The 19,919-nt window shown below is 37.2% G+C and overlaps 1 protein-coding gene across 1 annotated transcript in view; it reads right to left on the reverse strand.

Annotated features, from left to right (window-relative positions):
• Window positions 1-1,496: 1,496 nt before the first annotated feature.
• The window catches only part of CLINT1 (clathrin interactor 1), a 54,527-nt gene continuing 36,104 nt past the window's right edge, over window positions 1,497-19,919 (reverse strand). Inside the window, exons 6-12 of the mRNA XM_033006221.2 lie at window positions 19,191-19,365; window positions 13,990-14,233; window positions 13,381-13,462; window positions 8,947-9,024; window positions 4,687-4,982; window positions 3,746-3,950; window positions 1,497-3,253 (exon numbers count right to left, since the gene is read on the reverse strand). Of these exons, the coding sequence (XP_032862112.2) occupies window positions 2,892-3,253; window positions 3,746-3,950; window positions 4,687-4,982; window positions 8,947-9,024; window positions 13,381-13,462; window positions 13,990-14,233; window positions 19,191-19,365 (1,442 nt within the window). The 3' untranslated portion in view covers window positions 1,497-2,891. The remainder of the gene's footprint in view (window positions 3,254-3,745; window positions 3,951-4,686; window positions 4,983-8,946; window positions 9,025-13,380; window positions 13,463-13,989; window positions 14,234-19,190; window positions 19,366-19,919) is intronic.

Here is a 19,919-nt window from a genome sequence, read left to right on the forward strand (position 1 = left end):
TAGGCAGCAGCTAATAAATGATAGATCTGTCACCACTCACATGGTAGCTTATTTGTATTTTCACCTGGAAAGATCATTTATATTTTTAATACATTATTTTGCTTGTAGCTGAAGTATCAGAGATTGAAACATTTTATGGCATCCATCTTAAACAAGTCCAATATTGCTTTTAAGCAGACACAACCCATGGTATGTTTGGTCTTTATCTAAAGATGTAAACCATATTCTGTTAAGCACTACTACCTATGATCCCTGTCCTTTAACTGGGGGAGAGAATGGGATAAAACTTCCATGCAACAGGCTCTCATCAGTGCAGGCTGAAGATGCATGGGGATGCACCTGAACCACGTTCTGAAGGAATCTTTCTCAGTTTTCTTTTCTGATGTTTCTTTTGGTTCAAAGGACTTTGTTCTCACCCACCTGCAGACAGCCTGGCTGGCTAAAAAAAAAAAAAAAAAAAGCTTCTTTTCACACTCCATACAACCATCTTCATCATTAGGATATTGATCCGTAAGATGAACAATGTACAGTAGAGGCAGTGAATCAGTTCCCTACAACTGCTCCATAAGCCCGTGTAGCCTGGACACAGGTAAAACGGACACACCACCAAGATCCACTCTAAACCAACCAAATGTTTTCCACCAGAGTTATTCTAACTCCATTATAATTAATCTCTTGATGAGAAGCTAAATCACTGATTCCTCTGAAGAGATGTGAGCAACCTAAATAAGGACAAGATCTTCCAACTCAAAGCTGACTGTTTAACCAGCTAAGCTTACCTGAAAAGGACAGCATTGTCAATAGACTCACCCTACTCCCCAGAAAACCTCCTGAAGACTGTTGAGCAGCGCTGCACCCCTTCAGCACGACTACAAGAGCAACCCTGACTAGACCTTTAGTTTTCCCTGCCACCCATCTACCACCCCAGGAACCAGCTTTCTTCTCACCACAATTTTGCATATATTGAACCAGTTTGAGTCTTCCCATCTGTTAGAACTAGAGATTTTGAAGATGATTATTCCAAATAAGTTTAAAGGTTTCAGAACAGGAACCAGAGCGATCTCTCCTACTCAGCCGTTAAAGCCTGCCTTGATTACTTTGATGTAACAACACTTGAAAGCTCCTATTCTTTGAAACTAATTTAAACACATTGAATTGTTGAAAGATTAAAAACCGCAGTCAGCTAATTACACTCACTCTCATCTCTTATTCAGCAAATGAATCACTTTTCATTACCACTTAGCTGAAGTACATGAATTTCTGCCTAATTAGAAATGTTGTAGATGGAGCATTAGCAAGGCTGGAGCGGGTCAGGATATCTTGCCTGCTTCATTTTTAATTCCTAACAGTAGAGCCAGATAGGAAAGGCTTCAGATAAGAAGTCATTAAACAATTTTAAATTATTTATAAAAATTACTTTGCCCAAATTATAATTATTTTTTTTCCCAAATGCTCTCATAAACGTCAAATGGAATGAAAGGAAAAGCAGCCCAACATTGATTTTAATGAACATTTTAATGTTATGTATAACAGAACATTATGAATACAATGGAAACAAAGTTTTATCAATTTAATAATAAAAAAGAAATCCAACATAAGAAAAGGGAGGCAATAAATTTCATACCTATAGTATAGTGCTTATTCTTAACAATATCCTCAGCTTGTGAATATAACAATGTCTCTGTGTTCCAGATTCTAGTATCATGATTCATGTGAACTTAAAATGCAGAATTACAGAAGAAAAAACAAAAACCCCAAAAACCTTAATTCGTTCTTTTGTTTTAAGTAAATCAGTAAAATCTTTGACTGCTACAGGTTTCCTTTATTAATATATATTTTTTTTTTACTCCTCTATTGGATTCCACAGCTGCTAATGCCGTATGTACACAAAAGAATCACCAAATGTTGTATAAAAGCTAAGATCCAATGCTGTTGGATTAGGTAGGGTTTTAGATTTACATAATTTAAGTGTAATTCACTTTTTTATTTGTTTGTAATGATGCAAAAAATAAATATTTTTGCCTTTTGACTGCTGCTGATGCCCTAAACCAGTGGCTCTGTAGGGATATTGGTGGTACAAAGGATGTTAAGTGCCACTGTAAAAGAACTGCAAGTGCATTTTCTGGAGTTTTCTGAAAGGAAACCTTCCAGCAGTCTTGGATAAAGCTTCTCCCAGACTTGCACTGGATATCAGTTGTAACAATAGAAGCACGTTAAGACCCCAAAAATCTGTTGATCACCAAATTGCTGAGAGGATTTTTACAATAAAAATTTGGGTAATATAGCAGTGTGGCTGGAAGATTAGCAAAAGTATATATACATTCCAGGTCCCTTTGAATTAAGCCATAATCACATATGTAAGCCATTTTTGGACAAAAATATATATTCTTATAAAAAACTGATCATAGTATTTGAGTGACTTCAATTGTGGACTCAGCGGTAGTAAAAGGAATGATCCAATTATGACAAAGCGATCAGGGAGAGGGGGAAAAGAAAGTCAAGCTCTTCAAGAAAAAAGAAAAGTATAAAATTAGATTCAAACATTTTTACCCAACCCCCATTCCAGTCGTCCATCAAGTCTCAAAGTTAAAATTGGTTCTTCTACGTAGGAAAGGTTTTTTTGATGGTCTCAATACAAATTATTTTGCAAAATCATCTAACACATTCCTTAGAAGAACCTTTCACCTCTCCAGAATTTGAACACTAGTTATTTCAACACTTAGAAAATAGCTTTTGGTTCTTTATGTAGACACTTTAACTGATAAAGAAAAAAGAAAAGTATTGATCAGTGTTTTCCATCCCTTTCCCAGCTATACTTGTGCAGCTAAAAATCCTTCATTCAGTCTGCCCATTTATTTTAGTTTTATTTCATTTTGTTTATTTTACAATCTTTATTTGCTAAAATTGGCAAAATTTGCAAAGGCATCTTGCTTGGGTTGTACAGTCCCAGAAGTCAGAGAGGTCATAGCGATATTTGGTACCCCCATTCCTATTGTGCCTGTCAAACCCATTCCCGTAGCTGGCACTCCCATGTTCATGTTTATCCCCATCATTCCCTGGTTCATCATAGGCGTGGGTCCCATGGAGGTCATCCCCATCGTACCTGACATCACACTGGGCATTCCCATCCCCACAGGAATGGGCCCTCCCATCAGTGGGCTGGTCTGGGGTCGAACAGGCATCATGTTAGGCTGAGGATTGAGGTTCACGGCTGCAAAGTTTTGAGTCATGACATTCATCGGTTGCTGCATATCTGCAAAAAAGAGAACAGGATGCAAAAATCATTAATCAGAATCTGATGCTGAAGGTGCTCATGTATTTTAAGAAACTTACATGGTAACTGCTGTGAACAAAGACAAGATAGCCAAAACCAGCAGTTTCGCTTGTTCCCCGATTTTCTGTGTGAAGACTCAGAAAAATGTTTTATAAAAGTTTTAAATAGCTTTTTAAAACAATACATGCTACTATGCATATTCTAGAGAAGTTCTAGAGACTAGAAAGCCTGAAATCAAGATACCACAATGGTGTAGACTCCGCAGTAAAAACATGCACAAATACCAGCCTCCTAGCATGTCAGTCTTCATTTAGGAAACGCCACTTGTGTCAGAACCATCGTAGTAGTTCAAAAAACAATTAAGACTAAACCTAAGAAAACAGTAACTGACAGAATAATCCATCTCAAGGACAACCTACTAAACACATACAGGGCTCAGCATGCGAGCAAACCAGTACGATAACCACTTACTTTGTTGCTGCATCATGGTATTAAGTGATGGCTGCTGGGGTTTGGAAGGCTGCATCCCAGGTACTAAATTGTCCAAACTGATATTTACACTGGGATCTGACCAAGTTGAGGGCAGAGTTTTGCTTGCATTTTTCTGGACCATCTCTGTGCTTGCATTATAAAGAGAGTTAGGCTTCGGCATCATAGTGTTCATGCTTTGCAGAGGCTGAAAAAGAAAAGACTGATGGGATCCACTTGAAACAATTTACTAATAGCAATCAAGATAAAGAACAAGTGTTAATTTTGCCACAGAAGACAATAAAAAGCCAATGAGATTTTTAGCCATGAACTTGAGTTCTTACAAAAAAGCACTGTTGTCATGTGCTCTTACACCATTAGAACAGCTTAAAAGAGTATTTTATAAGCTAGCATCAAGCTCCCATATCAATATGTGGAATGACAGCAATCATCTGCAGTTAACTTTTGAACTCAAGCATACTGATTTTTAACTCCTAACACCAAGTTGACCTGTTACAGTTTCCAAGAGCACTCTCCACTGAAGCAGGCACTTCTGTGTTTTGGAGAACAGACTGGTCCCTGTCTCCATCTACTTGAGGCTGGAAACTTGTAACGTTCTGTGGAGGATGGCTTTAAGGTCTAAAATATCATCAACCTCATTTTCCCCCAAAAAGCAGCAACACTTCCTAGAATGATGAAGACCTTCTCAGAAGAGACTAGCTTATAAAAGGAGGCTTTTCAAGAACATTTGACACCTTTTCTTTTTAGGAGGTTATTCAAACGTTTTCAGACAAAGCTTTCCTACAAAATGCTGACCACAATATCCAAGTGACTAGGCGTGGATTCCAGGAATGGAATGGATTTGTTTTCAGTGTTGTGATTAAGGAGAAGGCAAAAGATTAATTGAGGAAGGTCATTAGCAAACTGTACAAATAGCAGCATACCTGTGACCTTGACATGGGTAAACTGATGCCCACAGCATTGGAGCTCATCAGAGAAAAATTCATACTTTGTGAAGAGGTCATGGTTGTTTGAGAGGGGCCCATCAAGTCAAAAAGATCAGTAGAATTTGAAGCAGTTGGAGGCTGGCCAGATGCTGGCTGTGAGCTACTGAAAAGCTCGATAGTTGGCTGCTGTGCTGTGCTGCTGAAGAGCTCTCCAGATGAAGCGCTGGGACAAGGAGAAGCTTGGTTGAAGGCACTCCAGTCACCAAAGTCTCCATTTCCACTTGTTGCTGTACCTGGAGGAAAGGCAAAAGTGTGGGAGGAAGGAAGACAGAGAAGAAAGGCAGAAGACTTAGAGAAAGGCACTGAGCAAATGCCATATTCTATGAACTGAAACAAATGAGAGCTGATCTGTGTCCGTCCAGATTAACATCTGCAGGTAGAACCTCCATCTGGACCATCATTCCCTCTCATGAATATTCCAACAATTTTAACAAGGTAGCAAAGGAAATATGAAACACCCTTGCAGATAAAGAGAAGGATGTTTGATAACATGTCACCTGTGGATGCAAGATGAGTAGGGACAGGTTTTCTTTAGTTGAAACCTGACTGGAAGATAATTTAGGGGTAGATTGAGGAGGCTCTAGTTAAAACACCACCTAGAATTTTGATAATATTTATCAACTTTTTATCTCAGCACTCTGGTATTTGCTGAGAGAACAGTTGTCAGGAATGAGCCACTTGAGAAAGCAAATTGCATCATGATAAAACAAAGACAATGACTTCAAAATTTGTTTATATACAATTAGTAGCTCTTTGCATAAAACAATGCTGAGGGGAATAAAATGCACTCTGAAGGTAGGTTACCAGGGAGGTCTTATTTGAGGTGATAAGGAATAATTTTTTCCTATCCCATCAAGTGCTCATGTAAATCACATTAAATTTTCTAAATTTGATTCCTGAACTAACTGCCTTGGCTTGAAGCAGAAATTCAATCTTGGATCTAGCAATTCTCTCAGCAGAAGCTTTGCTGAACTCTCAATTCATGACTTAAACTTTGTTTCATTTCAATATACCAGGGGGTTTGTAGACAAGCATTTGAATCAAAACACAGCAATTTACAGCGCTCTCTGTATCTTACTGTGAAGAGCCTAATAGTATAAACTGTTTGTAGACAACCGCAAGGGTACCTATTTCAGGATCACAGATGTCCAGAGACACAAACCAGTGAATTGAGAATACATCATAACCTTTGAGTCAAATGGGAAGAATGTTATCTACCTTAAAAATACATGTTTTTCTATTAACAAGAAAAGGGTTACTTCACAGGAGTGATAGGGGAAGAAAAGCTTACTAAAACATCTACAGGAGATACTAAAAATAAAGCAACGCAATTTAAATAGCTCTCACTGCTACATAGTGAACCATGTTCCAAGTTTGGGCCACTGTACAAATCAGCTTTTTGATTATGTCACTGATACTTTTGGTACCTCGGTTAAGTCACAACCAATGTCATTGTCATATGAAATGAACTCGGAGTTCTAATGAACAATAATCATTAATAAATCACCCACTGAATTTCTTTAGATGAGTGAATGAAGAATCAATCACAAAAAGATGAATCTGGTGCCAGTTTCCACTTCCTAACCTATACAATGGCTAGTTCTGTAATGACCATCCACAGCAGTCTTATACAGCTGTATTCTACCCACTCAAAAGGTATCTGCAGTAGTCTTTTACACTCCATGTAAATATTTATCAACATGTACCTTCAACCTTTAGTCATCTTTACCTATAATTTAGAATCTAAAGACTAGTAGGAGAATAAATCTGTTCACAAAACCCAAGTATTGCTAACAACTTCAGTGCACGAAGTGGACTAATATTCATTAGCTTAGGGCCTTACTAGAACATTTGCTTTGATCTCCCTCAAAGAAGGGCTATATTAGAATGTTTCAATTAGTATTACATATTAAAAATTAAAACCTACTTTAAATATTCCTGATAGATAAGTAAATGCTGAGTGTGCTCCTTCTATGTTCAGACCTGTGCACTGAGCACCAATAATGGAAGTGGGGGTAAAAGGGATAAGGTTTTGCCCCTTCAGTAGAACTTCAAAGATGATTAATCAAGGAGGAAAAGATTTCTAGAGGGGCTTATGCTGTTCAGGAATGATTAATCATTTCACAGGACTCCTTGTCCCTTGCATAATGGTGATTGGAATAGATTAATCATGTTAATGCAGATAAAGGATTGTATCAATTTGGACTGTATTAACACAGAAATTATTTGCATAGTAGGCGGCTTTGTGTTTGCAAAACAACTTGGTTTTGACTAAGAAAGCCTGTAAAAAATTAGAGCAGCTCTTTCTTGCCAAGCAAATTAAAGGTGTATTAACTAATCCATGCCCAGTACAGCTTTCCTAACACAGCAAAATAAAGCAAGAGATATAAACATGCTGACTAAAAGCTGGCTTGCAGGTAGATTTGCTGATCAACCTCTTTGCTATTCTTCTCTCATTTTGGACTTAATCCTACATCCTGGCTGAGAACCCCCAGAGTCACAAATACCACTACTGCCCAAATTAACTTCACAAAAGATAGCCAGTCAGCTCCCTCCACTCCGTGTGTGTGTGCAGCACTGTCCTGTCTGGGTAGCACTGAAGGCTCCAAAAAACACTCCACCAAAAGGAACTTAACTGCTTTAGGTGGCTTCCCAGCATATTTTTTTTTTTTTCAGTCCAGTTTTAAGGTAAATATTTTTCAGATGGTGGCCATGTCTACATAATAGCTTGTATGTTTGCATGCAAAAATGACTGCACGTGCACTGAGCAAACTGTATGGATACATGACAGCTCTAAACTGCATGCCATGCAACCAGGCAAGGGCAGAACTGAGCGCTGTCCCGGCAAGCATCGCTCCTGTGATTAGCAGGGACTTGTTCATGTGTGACTTAAATAAGATCTAGATATCTTTTATTTAATACGCTCCTCCTAAAAGGGAAAAAGACTGTAACAAATTGTTAGCTAGCCAAGCTAAAATAAAGTATTGTCAGCTTCATCCCACAAACGCATATATGCAACTTCAAAAGCCATCGGCATGGTTACACTGTGTACAGAAGACGTAACTTGACTGAATTCCCCTCCAACATACCAGGCCTTCCAATAATAACCCAGACATCATTGGAAGCTTTGGCAATAGCCCATCTCAGGGTCCTCTCATTATGCCATCTGACACAGCCAACATAACTGTGTGTCTCTAAACAATTACAAACTACTTTTTTTTTTTTTTTAAATCTTAAGAGACAGGTGGGAGCTGAGGACATCTTTAGGGACTCTTATCTTTCTAGCACAGGTGGGCTGCTATTTTCCATTGAACATGATCCAATCTTTTGGTTTTGTTCAACTTACCCATTTAATTTACTGTCCTGCCCATAACATTAAAGTTCTTAAGGCTGATCTGGACCCTCTGCGTATGTCCAGAAACAATAAACAGCAGTAAAAAAAATCCTTCTAACAACTTTTCAGTTCACAGCATTATCACAAGCAAGCAAACCAGACTATTAAGCACTTCATGCAAGTCTTCTCATCCCACTAGACCAGCTAACTTTTTTTTTAATAATTAATACCTACCTGTATCTGAAAAACTTGCAAACTGTTAGTTGAAGTATTAGAAAAATAACTGCTTTTTATTTCAAATCAAATAGTTGAATAACCTTACATAAAACACTGGGAGGACTATGATGATTAATAATGTGAATGGTCCTATCGCTACAGCCAATTTTCCAATCATTTTTGAAACACAAATACTGTCATCCTGAAGCATTCATCACTGTAGAACTCCAATTAGTATAGCTACTTGGCCAAAATTGCAAAAGCGGGATGCACTAGGCTCTTTTAATTGTTTATGAGCACTTTTCAGCCAGCATTTAGACTCACACTTATTTATTTCAGGTTTTACTTTTCTACTCCAGGAGTCACATCTTATTTCAAGGCATTTCAAAATTAGACTTGGAGCTATGTTTTAAGTCTTACTATATGCTTATATATTCTGCTGAAATAAAGCTCATGAAAAGTTTCAGGTCCAATGAGGCACCTGCTGTGCCAGACAGTAGATATCTTTCTTATTCAATATAGCACTCATGGTTCAGTTGCATAAACAGTTTGCCCTGGAAAGGGAAGTGACTTTTAATAAAGCCATGTGGCGTCTCTTCCCCTCTTTCTGCTCTTAAACAGCATTTCAATCTGTAAATTAATCCTACCTTGTGATGATGGGAAACTTGCTGAAGCAGCAGCTGAACTAAAATCAGCAAATCCTCCAAATGGGTCAGTTGATCCACCTAGAAACAGAAGGAAGCCAAATGCTGTTACAGGATTGTGCAAAGATCCATTGCAACAACTGCATGTGGGATTTATGAAGAAAAGCTGTTCTGTATTTGGCAAGATGGATTTATTGATCCCGCTCCCTCAGTCGGCACCGTTTTTCCTGTTCACCACCACACTATATACAAGCCTGAACAACAAACTGGATTATTTCCAACTGCCTTGCAGATCTTGCAATTCTTTTTTTCCTAGAGAAGAACTAAAAGATGCAAGTTTTTGCTATTTCTAAATACAAACTTAGAGAGATTAAAAAGGTTAACAGGTTTTTAACTAGTGAGGGGTGCTACTAGTTTGACAGTTTGTAAAATTAAAACTTTGGAAGCGTAGTATGTAAGTGCCAAACATTCTTACTGTATAAAAGTTAATTTATTATGCTTACTATGAAAAATTACACGTCGCCTTATATTTAGTTTTTGTGTTACTTAAAGCATGAATGATTCTGCAGTGATCTTGAATTGGGATTTCAAGGACAGAGCATGCATTTGTGTTCATTTTTTAATAACTATGCTTTCTTTCTACAGCAGGAACATTAAGTTTTCCAACCAGGCATTTGTATACAGCATATAAATTATTAATTTCTGAATACAGCATAGTAACAATTTTTCACTAAAAAATACAGCCAAGGTATAAAAACAGAAGAAAGATTTAAGAACCATATTGGAAAGTTGCCTTAAAAAAAAAAAAACAACACACCCCCCCAAAAAGCCATTTACAAAAAAAACCCAATCCAATTATCCTTGATTCTGCTTTTAAATAGGTATTCCACTGACCTGAGAAAATTAAGAAGTTGACCTTATTTGTTTGTCCTCAAAGATTTCACCTCCAAGCAGTCCCACCCTTAGAAGAAGCTGCAGCAGTTCAATTATTTTGCTTTTAGTGTTATGTGTACATTATATAGGTTACATCACAGCTGCTTAGCCTGCAGTGCTTAGAAACTAGCCAGGTGGGACTGGAACATCTGTGCTGCACTCAAACACCACCAGGGACAGCTTCCAACATCTGGTGCCATTTCTGAATTGTCTTATCGCTGCAAGACATTCTGCCCCATCTGCTACTCTCAACTGGGTTAATTAAACTAGAACCATCTCCTTTTTAATAAATGGCTAGCAGTAATAAAAGGAACCATTCACTTTCTAATACATGTGTACTTGTATTTCTTTTTAATGTTATTTTACTGTAGACATTGCCAGGAAGGCGACTGTTCTTCCAAGGGGAAATGTCTTTTCTTGCTGAGTGCATAGCATACGATATAAAACATAAGAAGGGAATGCAAGGATGGTCTCTTAGAATTTTCAGAAATACAGCACTACTGAAATCCTTTTGCCACCTTTCAAGAGGGAGAAGATTTCACACAAAGTTAAGACATTTCTTAAACACAAATTCTGAAGTGATCTAATAAGCCTCTTACATATGTTTATATACAAGTTTTACACTGAATGCAACCTGAGAATGAAAAAGGGTAAGATGAGCCAGTGAAATACCAAGCTAAAAACCTGCTCTGATCATGTTTACTCTGCCTACTGCAATGAACATTTTCAAATCATTTTTTGCATCACGGGTCCTTACAGAGTTCAGAACAGGTTAATGGTTTGAGAGTTTATATGCAGAATAAGCAACATGGATGACATACTCTTGAGCACATCTTCAAAAAAAAAGTAGTCAATGCTCTCATGCTATGCCTATTATCCCTGGGCTGTTTGACAAAGTATCTAGGGATTAATTTAATTTTAAAAGCAGAGCTCGGTTCAAACCCAAAATAACCCCTTAACATTTTCAGTCAACTTTTCTTCCACCTCTATTGCCTGTTTTCAAACGAAACTGAGTTCCAGAGAGGTGGCAGAGCTTAAGCTGAATGCAGTAACTCTAAAGAAAGGTATCAACCAGCTAAGACTAAAGAACCTCATCTCCAGTAACACCAAAAAATTACTTCCAACAGGTCTAACCACAGATTCTACATCTTCTCAAACAGATTGCTTCTTTATGGCAACCAACTGCCCCTCTCACATACAAACTGTGTAACCCCCCCAAGCCTCACCAACTTTCTTCCACATCTCTGCACCTGAAAACACACAGATAAGCAAATTCTGAGTTCCCTGAATTCACATGACTTCCCTGCCAGTTCCTTCACAGGACAGATCAAAGGCTGCACTTGACCCTTTCCCTGTGTCTTGCCTGACACTGGGAATGTTCCCACACCCTGTGCTGCAAGGAACAGTGGTCATAACAAGTGACCTGCACGTGAAGGACAGTGCTAATCTTCTCAACATGAGCTATCCTCAAAGATTCCCATGTGAGATCTGTCACTACAAATGAACCCTTTCCATCTGCCTTCCCAGGTCAGCAAAGAGGTTATTTAGCAGGACCAGCTGGTAATATGCCTCTTCTCAACACCATTTCTAAATGCTGCTTTGGAAAAAGAAGAAAAAAGGGAGAAAGAAAAAAGGCTTACTACAGAAAAAAACAAATTGATGAAAGACTCAAATACATTATAATATGGAAGCTGCTGTAGTTCTGTTTGAAATATGGGAAGGTTCACTTTCAAGTGGAAACATCTATTCACAACGTGATTATATTTTTACATATAAAAATAAAAACATACACATATATATATAAATAAAACAACAAAAGACTCTAATCTCTTTTCCCATAAGAACTGGATAGGAGACATTTCAGTATTGACTTGGGGCAGTGGTTCTGAGCTAGGATCTTAAAATTCCATCGACCTGTGGCAGCTCCAATATACAATAAACACCTTTGTATAGGAAGTTAATAAAAATAGAAAGTAATGCAAAATAAGTTGTTCCTTAAATTTGAGGGAATTTGTGCATAAAAGAACAGATGCATGAAATTAATCTTCTTTCTTAACTTTCTTAAGAATTAACATACACTTTGGAACAGACATAAACTTTACTTTCCCCAAAATAAAAGTGAACAGTTTTAAAGATCTACCAGAAATAAGGAAGAAAAGATTGAGACAGATCTCTGACACTAAATTACCATGACAATTTCCCTCCACTCCAGTAGAGTTTTGATGTATTTTATAATCTATTAAATAATTATAGAGGTAGGGTTTTGGTAGCCAAGTGATGAATGGAACTGTATTGCTTAGAGTGATCATAATACTGGCTTTGCTCATACATTATAATAAAAACACCTAGTGTGAGATTTTACAGGGGTTCCTGCTACAATACACCTAGAAGTGGCATAACTTCAGACAGAAGTGAGTAAAAGTAGTCTTTACACATGCATAAATGCAGCCATCTTGCTACAAATATGGGCTTCCACCCACTCTGGACTGACATTTTTTGGTACAGGCTCTGTGATTTGACATTGTCTTTAAAACAAAGACTGGAGCTGAATATCTGTTGTGCCCAAGATATTCACATTGTTTGTAGAAGTGTACATGTGTATGATCCCATATATAATAAGAGAAGTTGCTTATCTGTAATGGAGAGAAGTTACATGAAAGGGTTCTATCTGTGAAAAGGCACATGCTCATATTATTTGCTCTTCAGAGTGATCTTTAAACAAAAATTCTGTCCACTGTCAACTCTCCCCCAAACGTGCCCTTAGACCACAAGTACATGGAAGTTCTCTTTCTGTTCCATGCTAGCCACACGCAAAACTCTCAATACTAAGAACCCGCAACCACAAGTCTTTTAAAGTTTTAGGTTTTGGAAAGCAAACCACCAAACAGCTGAACCCCTCTATCAATCCTGTATGCAATGCACTGAAATTTAAACACACACCTGAAAAGAAACTGCATTTTGAGAGTGTAAGGGTAAGTCCATATGGAGGTTAATGGACTTAAAATTCAACTGCACATTTAGAAAGTGAAGGGACATGTTTTACAATGAATAATTCTATTTTTAGGTAGCAATATATTTTTGGTATGAGGGTTGGGATCAACCAAATGCCAAGACAAAATGAGATAAGAAACAAGTTTGCCACATACTTTAGATGAAAGCTTATATGAAGATCATCCATCTCCAGCTGCCTAGCCTTCGAATTGAACTATGAGAAATGCCTGAATGTGAATGGATTGCACTTGCTTTTAGAGTTAATTATAAATAACTGCATTACAAACACAGTTTCTGACAGATTGATCTTGCAGTTAATGTTTATGCTGCTAAAATTTATTAGCCCCATGCACAGCACATACAGTACCTTGCAACAAAAGGTTCCAGGCAGCTCTAAATTTTTTGAGCATTCATTTGTCAATTTATCTACTACTCTACCTATATAACAAACAAGCTTATCCTCAGAAATGGTTCAAAATATGCATTAAGAAAGTAAAAACAAAATGTGCTTACCTGTTGAAACTGGCTGGCTAGCTCTGTCAAACAACAGATCAACCAGGTCATTAGATGACTTGCTGCCAGAGGGTACAGAAGCCTGAAGAAGAAATCACACAATAGATCACATCTCATGTTGTTATCACTCATCTTAAATGACATTGAGTAGTTTTCTGGGTGCTTTGTTTTGTTTTGGAGAGATGGCAGATTTATTTCTGAAGCCAACAATCACTGGAACCTGGCTAAACTTCAAATCAAACAGTAAGCAGCTAATGGCTCTAGTTTTTTTCCTGATAGCTGAAGAATTTGATAACTTGTCAATAGCTGTGTGCAGGTTCAGACAATCCCTCACACTTCAGGCCGAGATTTTATCTTTTCTTTCTTAAAGATAATAAAACATGGTAATGACTACATTAAAAAAGATTATGCATCTTAAAGAAATTGCACAAAAAGGCGTTCTGTAAATAAACTGTTCCATTGCCTCTGAAAACCCCAATTAAACATTTTTGATAAAATAGTTCCCTTGAAAGTTGCATAACAAAAATTCTACCCTAAACTAGAAATTGTCTCAGAGGTTAGAAGAAAACTGTTTCCAAAGTCATGTTTTGTTCTGTTTTGCTGTCTCACCTTTGCTGTTGGCTGTGCAGTATGGGCAGCAACATTCTGTTCTGGACTTGCTTTATCCCCTGTATAATGTGCTGCTGCTCCCAAGTCAATGGTTTTTGAAGGATTTGCTGTGCGTTTGTGTCTGGTGGTGGTAGTTTCTGTAGCTTGTGTAATATGAATGTGTTTTGTCGTCACAGTCTCTTCCTCATCTTTAAATTCAGCTTTGGGAGATTTACCTCTTCTTGATTTTTCCTCATCACTGTCACTAGAAAAACAAAAGTGATAGAATACCATTCATGATGGACTTCAGTGGACACGTGGCTTAAGCCACAAGAGTTTTGGTTACTGTAGCTCTTTGTAAAAATACTGCTTCTTCCTACATTTGAGAAAGAAAATACCCTTACATAAGGCATCTACATAACACAGGATAGCACCTATTGTAGAAAAGTGATGAAGAAAAGCAAGTTATTTTCTTAAACTTTAACTGCAAGTCCATGGCAGAGGATAATAGGAAATCAGTGTTTAAATCCAGTACATTTAATTACCTTCTGACAAGAACTCCCCCACACATTATATAACACTTCAGCAACAAAAAGTTAAGTTGGCAGGTCTGCTCAGTACTTACACCAAGAGACAGAAAGCAGTGAACCAGATACAGGTACTATCTTTCAGATTTTGAGAATTCCATTCCCGTTTCAGCTCATTTCCATTTCCAGAGAAATAGGCATTTATATTCTTTAAAATGTTTGTGGAAAATTAATGTTTACAGAATTATGCAATGCAATGATATAATTCTTTTTCTATCAGAGAACACATATTTATTCTTAAGATGTAAAAGAACAAAAGTGTCACCATTTTAGGCAAAAACCTGTTAGATGTCACTGCATAATATTTAATCCGTTACATTTTCTACTTTTATATTTTAAGCCTTCCACAAACAGATCAGTTGCCCCCCACCAACAGTCATGTTGCCTGTTATCAAAGTAAGTTTTGTATATAACAGTGAAAACTGCTGTAGAGAAAGCTTAAATACATTGAAAGGTATTTTGAAATAGTAATTCCCTTAGCAACATGGTTGCAAGGAGAAGGTTTTTATATTTTAATAATGCACTAGAATACTAAAACTGCAAAATTTAAGAAAGGCTGTCCCTTTGTCTGTGGGAATATGACAGTAACTGCAATATACTCCGGAGGGTAGCCTTTGTTCTCTGTTAACAATAGTGTGCTTTTTGGAATACACTGCATGTGTCATTTCCTCTATGCATAGTACCTACTCACCACTAGGGATGGCTCAATTCATTAACATCAGTGAATAGAAATGCTCACTCCCCTTTTTTAATCTTTTATTTTTAACAGTAAAATATCATAGCTGCTGGCCAACCTGGCAACCAGCCCTACACAGACAAGTGAGCTCAAATGGCATCACCTAACCTTATCCTTCCATGGCACTTCAACCCCAACGTACAACAACAGGCCCACTGTTCCCGTTCTGGATTTCTGCAGACAGCCTACCTACGTACACAAATATATCAGAGAGGACCAGTAACCACATTTTCATTTGTGACATCAGGATTTTAACACAAGCCCCCAGGAGCAGACTGATCTGCACATTAGCACGTTATACATGGTACATCCATCCTAAGAGCTTCAAAGGAACATGGATGATGTTGCCTTTTAGATGTGTGTTGAAAGTATCTGAGACCAGGACAATCACAACTAAGGCTCAGTCTCTTAAAACCTGCTGCAATGTATTTCTGCTCATCACTACAGAGCCTGCTTAGTCCATATACACACTCTGTGGGTCGAGGAAGTGATTGACAACCATCAAAGTCTGATCAATGGAGCTATTGTTACAGAACTGTTAGAGATCAATCTCACTAATGAAAGAATGAAAAAAAGTGAGTCTTTGATGATCTACAGCAAAATTAATGTCTAAAAGCTTTTGAGAAAATAAATTAAACATATGTGCCAGAAAGCAGGACAAATATTACAATACTCAATTTTCTATGACAACCAGTACTGCTTCCAAACTGTCTCAGGAGCTCTGTTTTTTATTTTTCTTTAATGGTCACATTAAAAAAAAATTTACAGATTAATGTTCCCTTTAAGTGTGTTTACTGTGCTCAGAATAGTAAAATTGCAGTGCTTCATCTGAGGATTGCAGAATGAACTTAAAAATAAAAGTTATAGCTAATGTTGTACCAAATAATTAAAAAAAAAAAACTTCTGCAAAGGAAGTACATGGTTACAACTTCCAGAAATCAAAGTATGGATACATGCTCTTTTTCTTTGCCTTAAGGTTTTTGTGCTGTGAGGGTTTTTTTTTAACGTTCTTCAAGGCAATAAAAATAGTTTACTGATACTTTAAGACTATCTGAATTATACCCTACTAAAAATGTAAACCTTTACATGGAAGTTGCCTTTAAACATTGCTGTTGCATCCTTCTGTGCGTATACTAAAAGTTTTGCTTCCTTTCTCTTCTGACTACGGGAAAAACAGGGATTGACAGAGTTTTAAAGGTCTTATAAAAAAAATTGTAATATTTCAGAAGAATCTCTCTATATCTGCAGGTAATTTAGAAAACAGAACTTCAGCATACAATCCTAGATTCAGGGCAATTGGTTTATTCGTCCGAGATCTAAGAACTAACAAAGCACTATGGAAGAAAACCAGAAGTTTTCCCATCCCACGGGGTATTGTTTCTAGACTTCTCTACTTCCAAGGGGATAATCCAATGCCCCCACAGCAATACTAACATTTTTCTTCTAAAGAAAAAAAGGCAGACTAGGCTTCTCCAGTTAGCTGTGTGAACTATAGTGTCACTGAAATTCACTGTACACTCAAACCAGCTGTGTCACAGGTAAAGTTCTTAGTTACTTCAAGCATAATTTTTTTTCTTCTATGCAAACTACTAGCTTTGCAAGTAGAGTCAGAAATCCAGAAGTTTGGCCAAGTTCTTCTGGTGTGTATACTGGAGGTAAAGACTGTGTCATCCAAATGCCATTTACAGCTGAGATGATGTGTAAATCGCATTTATTCTTTATGCTTCAAGATCTTTATTAGGTTTACAGTACTAAAGTAATAATGATTTATAAAGCTATTAAGATAGAAACAATAGAGCATACAACAACAGATTTGCCAGCTGAGCTAATATCACCATTTAGTCACTTTTCCAAGGGAAAAGGCAACTTAATTCAATGTTATTATATAGCAGCAGGCTACAAAAACTAGTAAATTTTTGGAGGATTCTTTTGTGTTTTTAGAAGAAAAATTGCTGAAGTGTGAAAACACAGAAATGCATGTATTTCATGAAGCATTTTCAAGAGAATGTTATGTTGTGAGCTTAAGTCACATGATAAAATTTCATGTTTCTTTCCGTTTCAATACTTAACTTTGTACAAAATATAGTATTCTTTTAATACAACATGAATTATAAGTTTTTTATTTACCGTATGTTCAAGTATAGACATACATTCTATAACCTTGAGTTTAATCTTCTTGGATTCTTTGATGCCTTCTGTAGAAAGAAGGCCCTTCATTTCAACACTGATAAAATACCTTTCATGTTGTCTAATCACCATGCCAAGAGAAGCCAAAAGGAAATTTCAGCTAGGAGCTGAAGCAATGTTAGAGAAGCCATACTGCTGCAACCCGGACTCCTTCTTATGGCGGGATAACCTGCAACTACCAAACTGGTTTTGCTCACATATGTCCCATAAAATCCTCATTTTATTTCAAGTCCTGAGTTTATTGCTTTCATAAATTTTGAGACAAATACCGCACCTGATATTTACCAAAAAAAGGAAGAAAAAAATATAAAAAAAGGGACAAAGGTTACATGAGAAAAACAAACATGAAAAATGTAATATTAGCCAGAGAAAAACCTCAGGGTAAATTGGGAGAGATGTACAGTGGAGGAGTCCTCAAAATAAGCTGCTTTTTATGAAGATTAGACTACAGAAAGGACTGTCTAAACCACTGGAAGGTGCAAGACTTTATACCAGCACAAGTAAGAGGCAAGGAGCTATTCAGAAATAAAGCAAAGGAAATAAGGTAAAAAAATGTTCACTGTACATCCTCTACATGCAGTGTGCATGGTGAGCTTTACAGAAGTTGTGACATGTTGCTTTTGAAAGGTAAGTACAGAAAAGCACACAGCAATATACCATTGTTAAATGTGAAATTGTTTACTTTTCTTCTGATCCCTTCTCTTTGTAGTCTATTGATAGTAAGTTCTAAGAGGGAACCCTGATGTGTGCAAAAAAATATCAGTTTTATGATTTATTAATGCCCTAGCAAGACAACCATACTGACTTTTTTCTCAGAAATGCTACCATTATAATTATTTTTTGCTTCCATGCATAATTGCTTGACTTTTGTAATCTATACGTGTGTGTGTGCTTGTGTATTTTTACACACACATATATAAAAATGTGTGTGTGACTATCTGAAGATATTCTTGTAAAAAATATTATTCAAATCTCAACGCAAATTTAAATTTTAGGTTGTTTCCCAAAAGGGAATTATTTCAATATACTTGAGTACTTCCTCTACAGCAATTTCAGATTCTGTTAAGTACAAATTTGATCTCCAGGATAATAACATTCAATGCACCTGTTGAAGTGTGATGTATGTAAAGTTCCTTCTGCAGGCAAAGCAGGGTAGGTTTTCTTTCTTACTGAACAAATTTAATGGCCAGATGTAAAATACAAGTTTCTTGAGAAGGTTCAACTGATTTTTTTTTTTTTTTCTTTCTTTCTTAAGTCACTTGCAGTCTGTTCTTCCTGAGATCAGCTCAGGGAAGGAGCACTGTGTCAAGGTAGGTCTAAGCAATTTTACATCTCCCTGTTTGGCACTTCAGCATTCGGAGTAACTGTAGCATTAAACGGCAGCCTCCAGTATACTGGTGCAAGGAAGATCACTGAATTGCTGAGACAAGGAAAAGCTTAGGAAGTTTCAGCCAAATTCCCTGCTTTGCCAGCAGCTAAGCTAGGGGCAGTAATGGAAGGCAGCCAAGAGCAGTTAACTGTTGACAGAGCTACATTATTCCCCAAGGCCAGTAAAAGCTGCATAAGTAGTCCAGGAATTAGGTATCGAACCCAAACATGATTCCATACAGACAAAAAGAGTGGTAGAGTATTGTAACTAATAATCAGCAAATGTCAGAGAGCTTTATAATAGCAATTTCACAGAATAAATTATGTTAAAATAACTCCAGTACCTGCACCTTTCCGGAGAGTCTTCTCTATCTTTCCTTCGGAACTTGCTGATGGTATCATCGATCGTGCTTCCAATTTTGTCGCTCAGCTCACCTAACTTATCACTGAATGGAAAAGCTGTTTTTTTATCCCATTCTTCATCCCATTTTGACTTGGGCTCAGGATCATATCTTTCACCTGTGTAAGACATTAAGATAAGAAAAACTAAAGGTAACAGGAAAAAAAAAAATGCCTGTGGTCTTTCTGGAACCACTCTCAAGCCTCCCTGCCCTACATACATAAACCTTACAAGTTTTCAAAGCAAACTGAAAGCTCCCACAGTGCTGAATCAACACTATTACAGCAAGGCACAGCATGTAATGCCAATCATTAAGTGGCAGGAATGCAGATTCAAAGATTTTTGTTTATGACAACGACACAATCTTAATGCATTGCACAGCACAGCACATCAGGATACTGTTGGACTCTGCTGGAGAAGCAGAGGCACAATCAACCCTGGCTGCATAAGCATCTTACCAGAAATGGGATGTGCCAGTTTTGTAACAGTCACTTAATACACGATATTCCATTCTTAGCCAAGCTGTGGGCTCAGAGGTAACTCAAGTTGGTGTTTTTTTTTATACACTGACATTCATTAATACGCAAAAGTGTAGTACCAAAATATTGAAAGCCCTATGTGTACAACACGTAACTTTCTGTTCTTTTCCACACTCTGATTAAAAAAACCTTTT

The sequence above is a fragment of the Tyto alba genome, unplaced genomic scaffold, assembly GCF_018691265.1.
Source record: "Tyto alba isolate M040663 unplaced genomic scaffold, T.alba_DEE_v4.0 Super-Scaffold_17, whole genome shotgun sequence".
NCBI classification, from domain to species: Eukaryota; Metazoa; Chordata; class Aves; order Strigiformes; family Tytonidae; genus Tyto; species Tyto alba.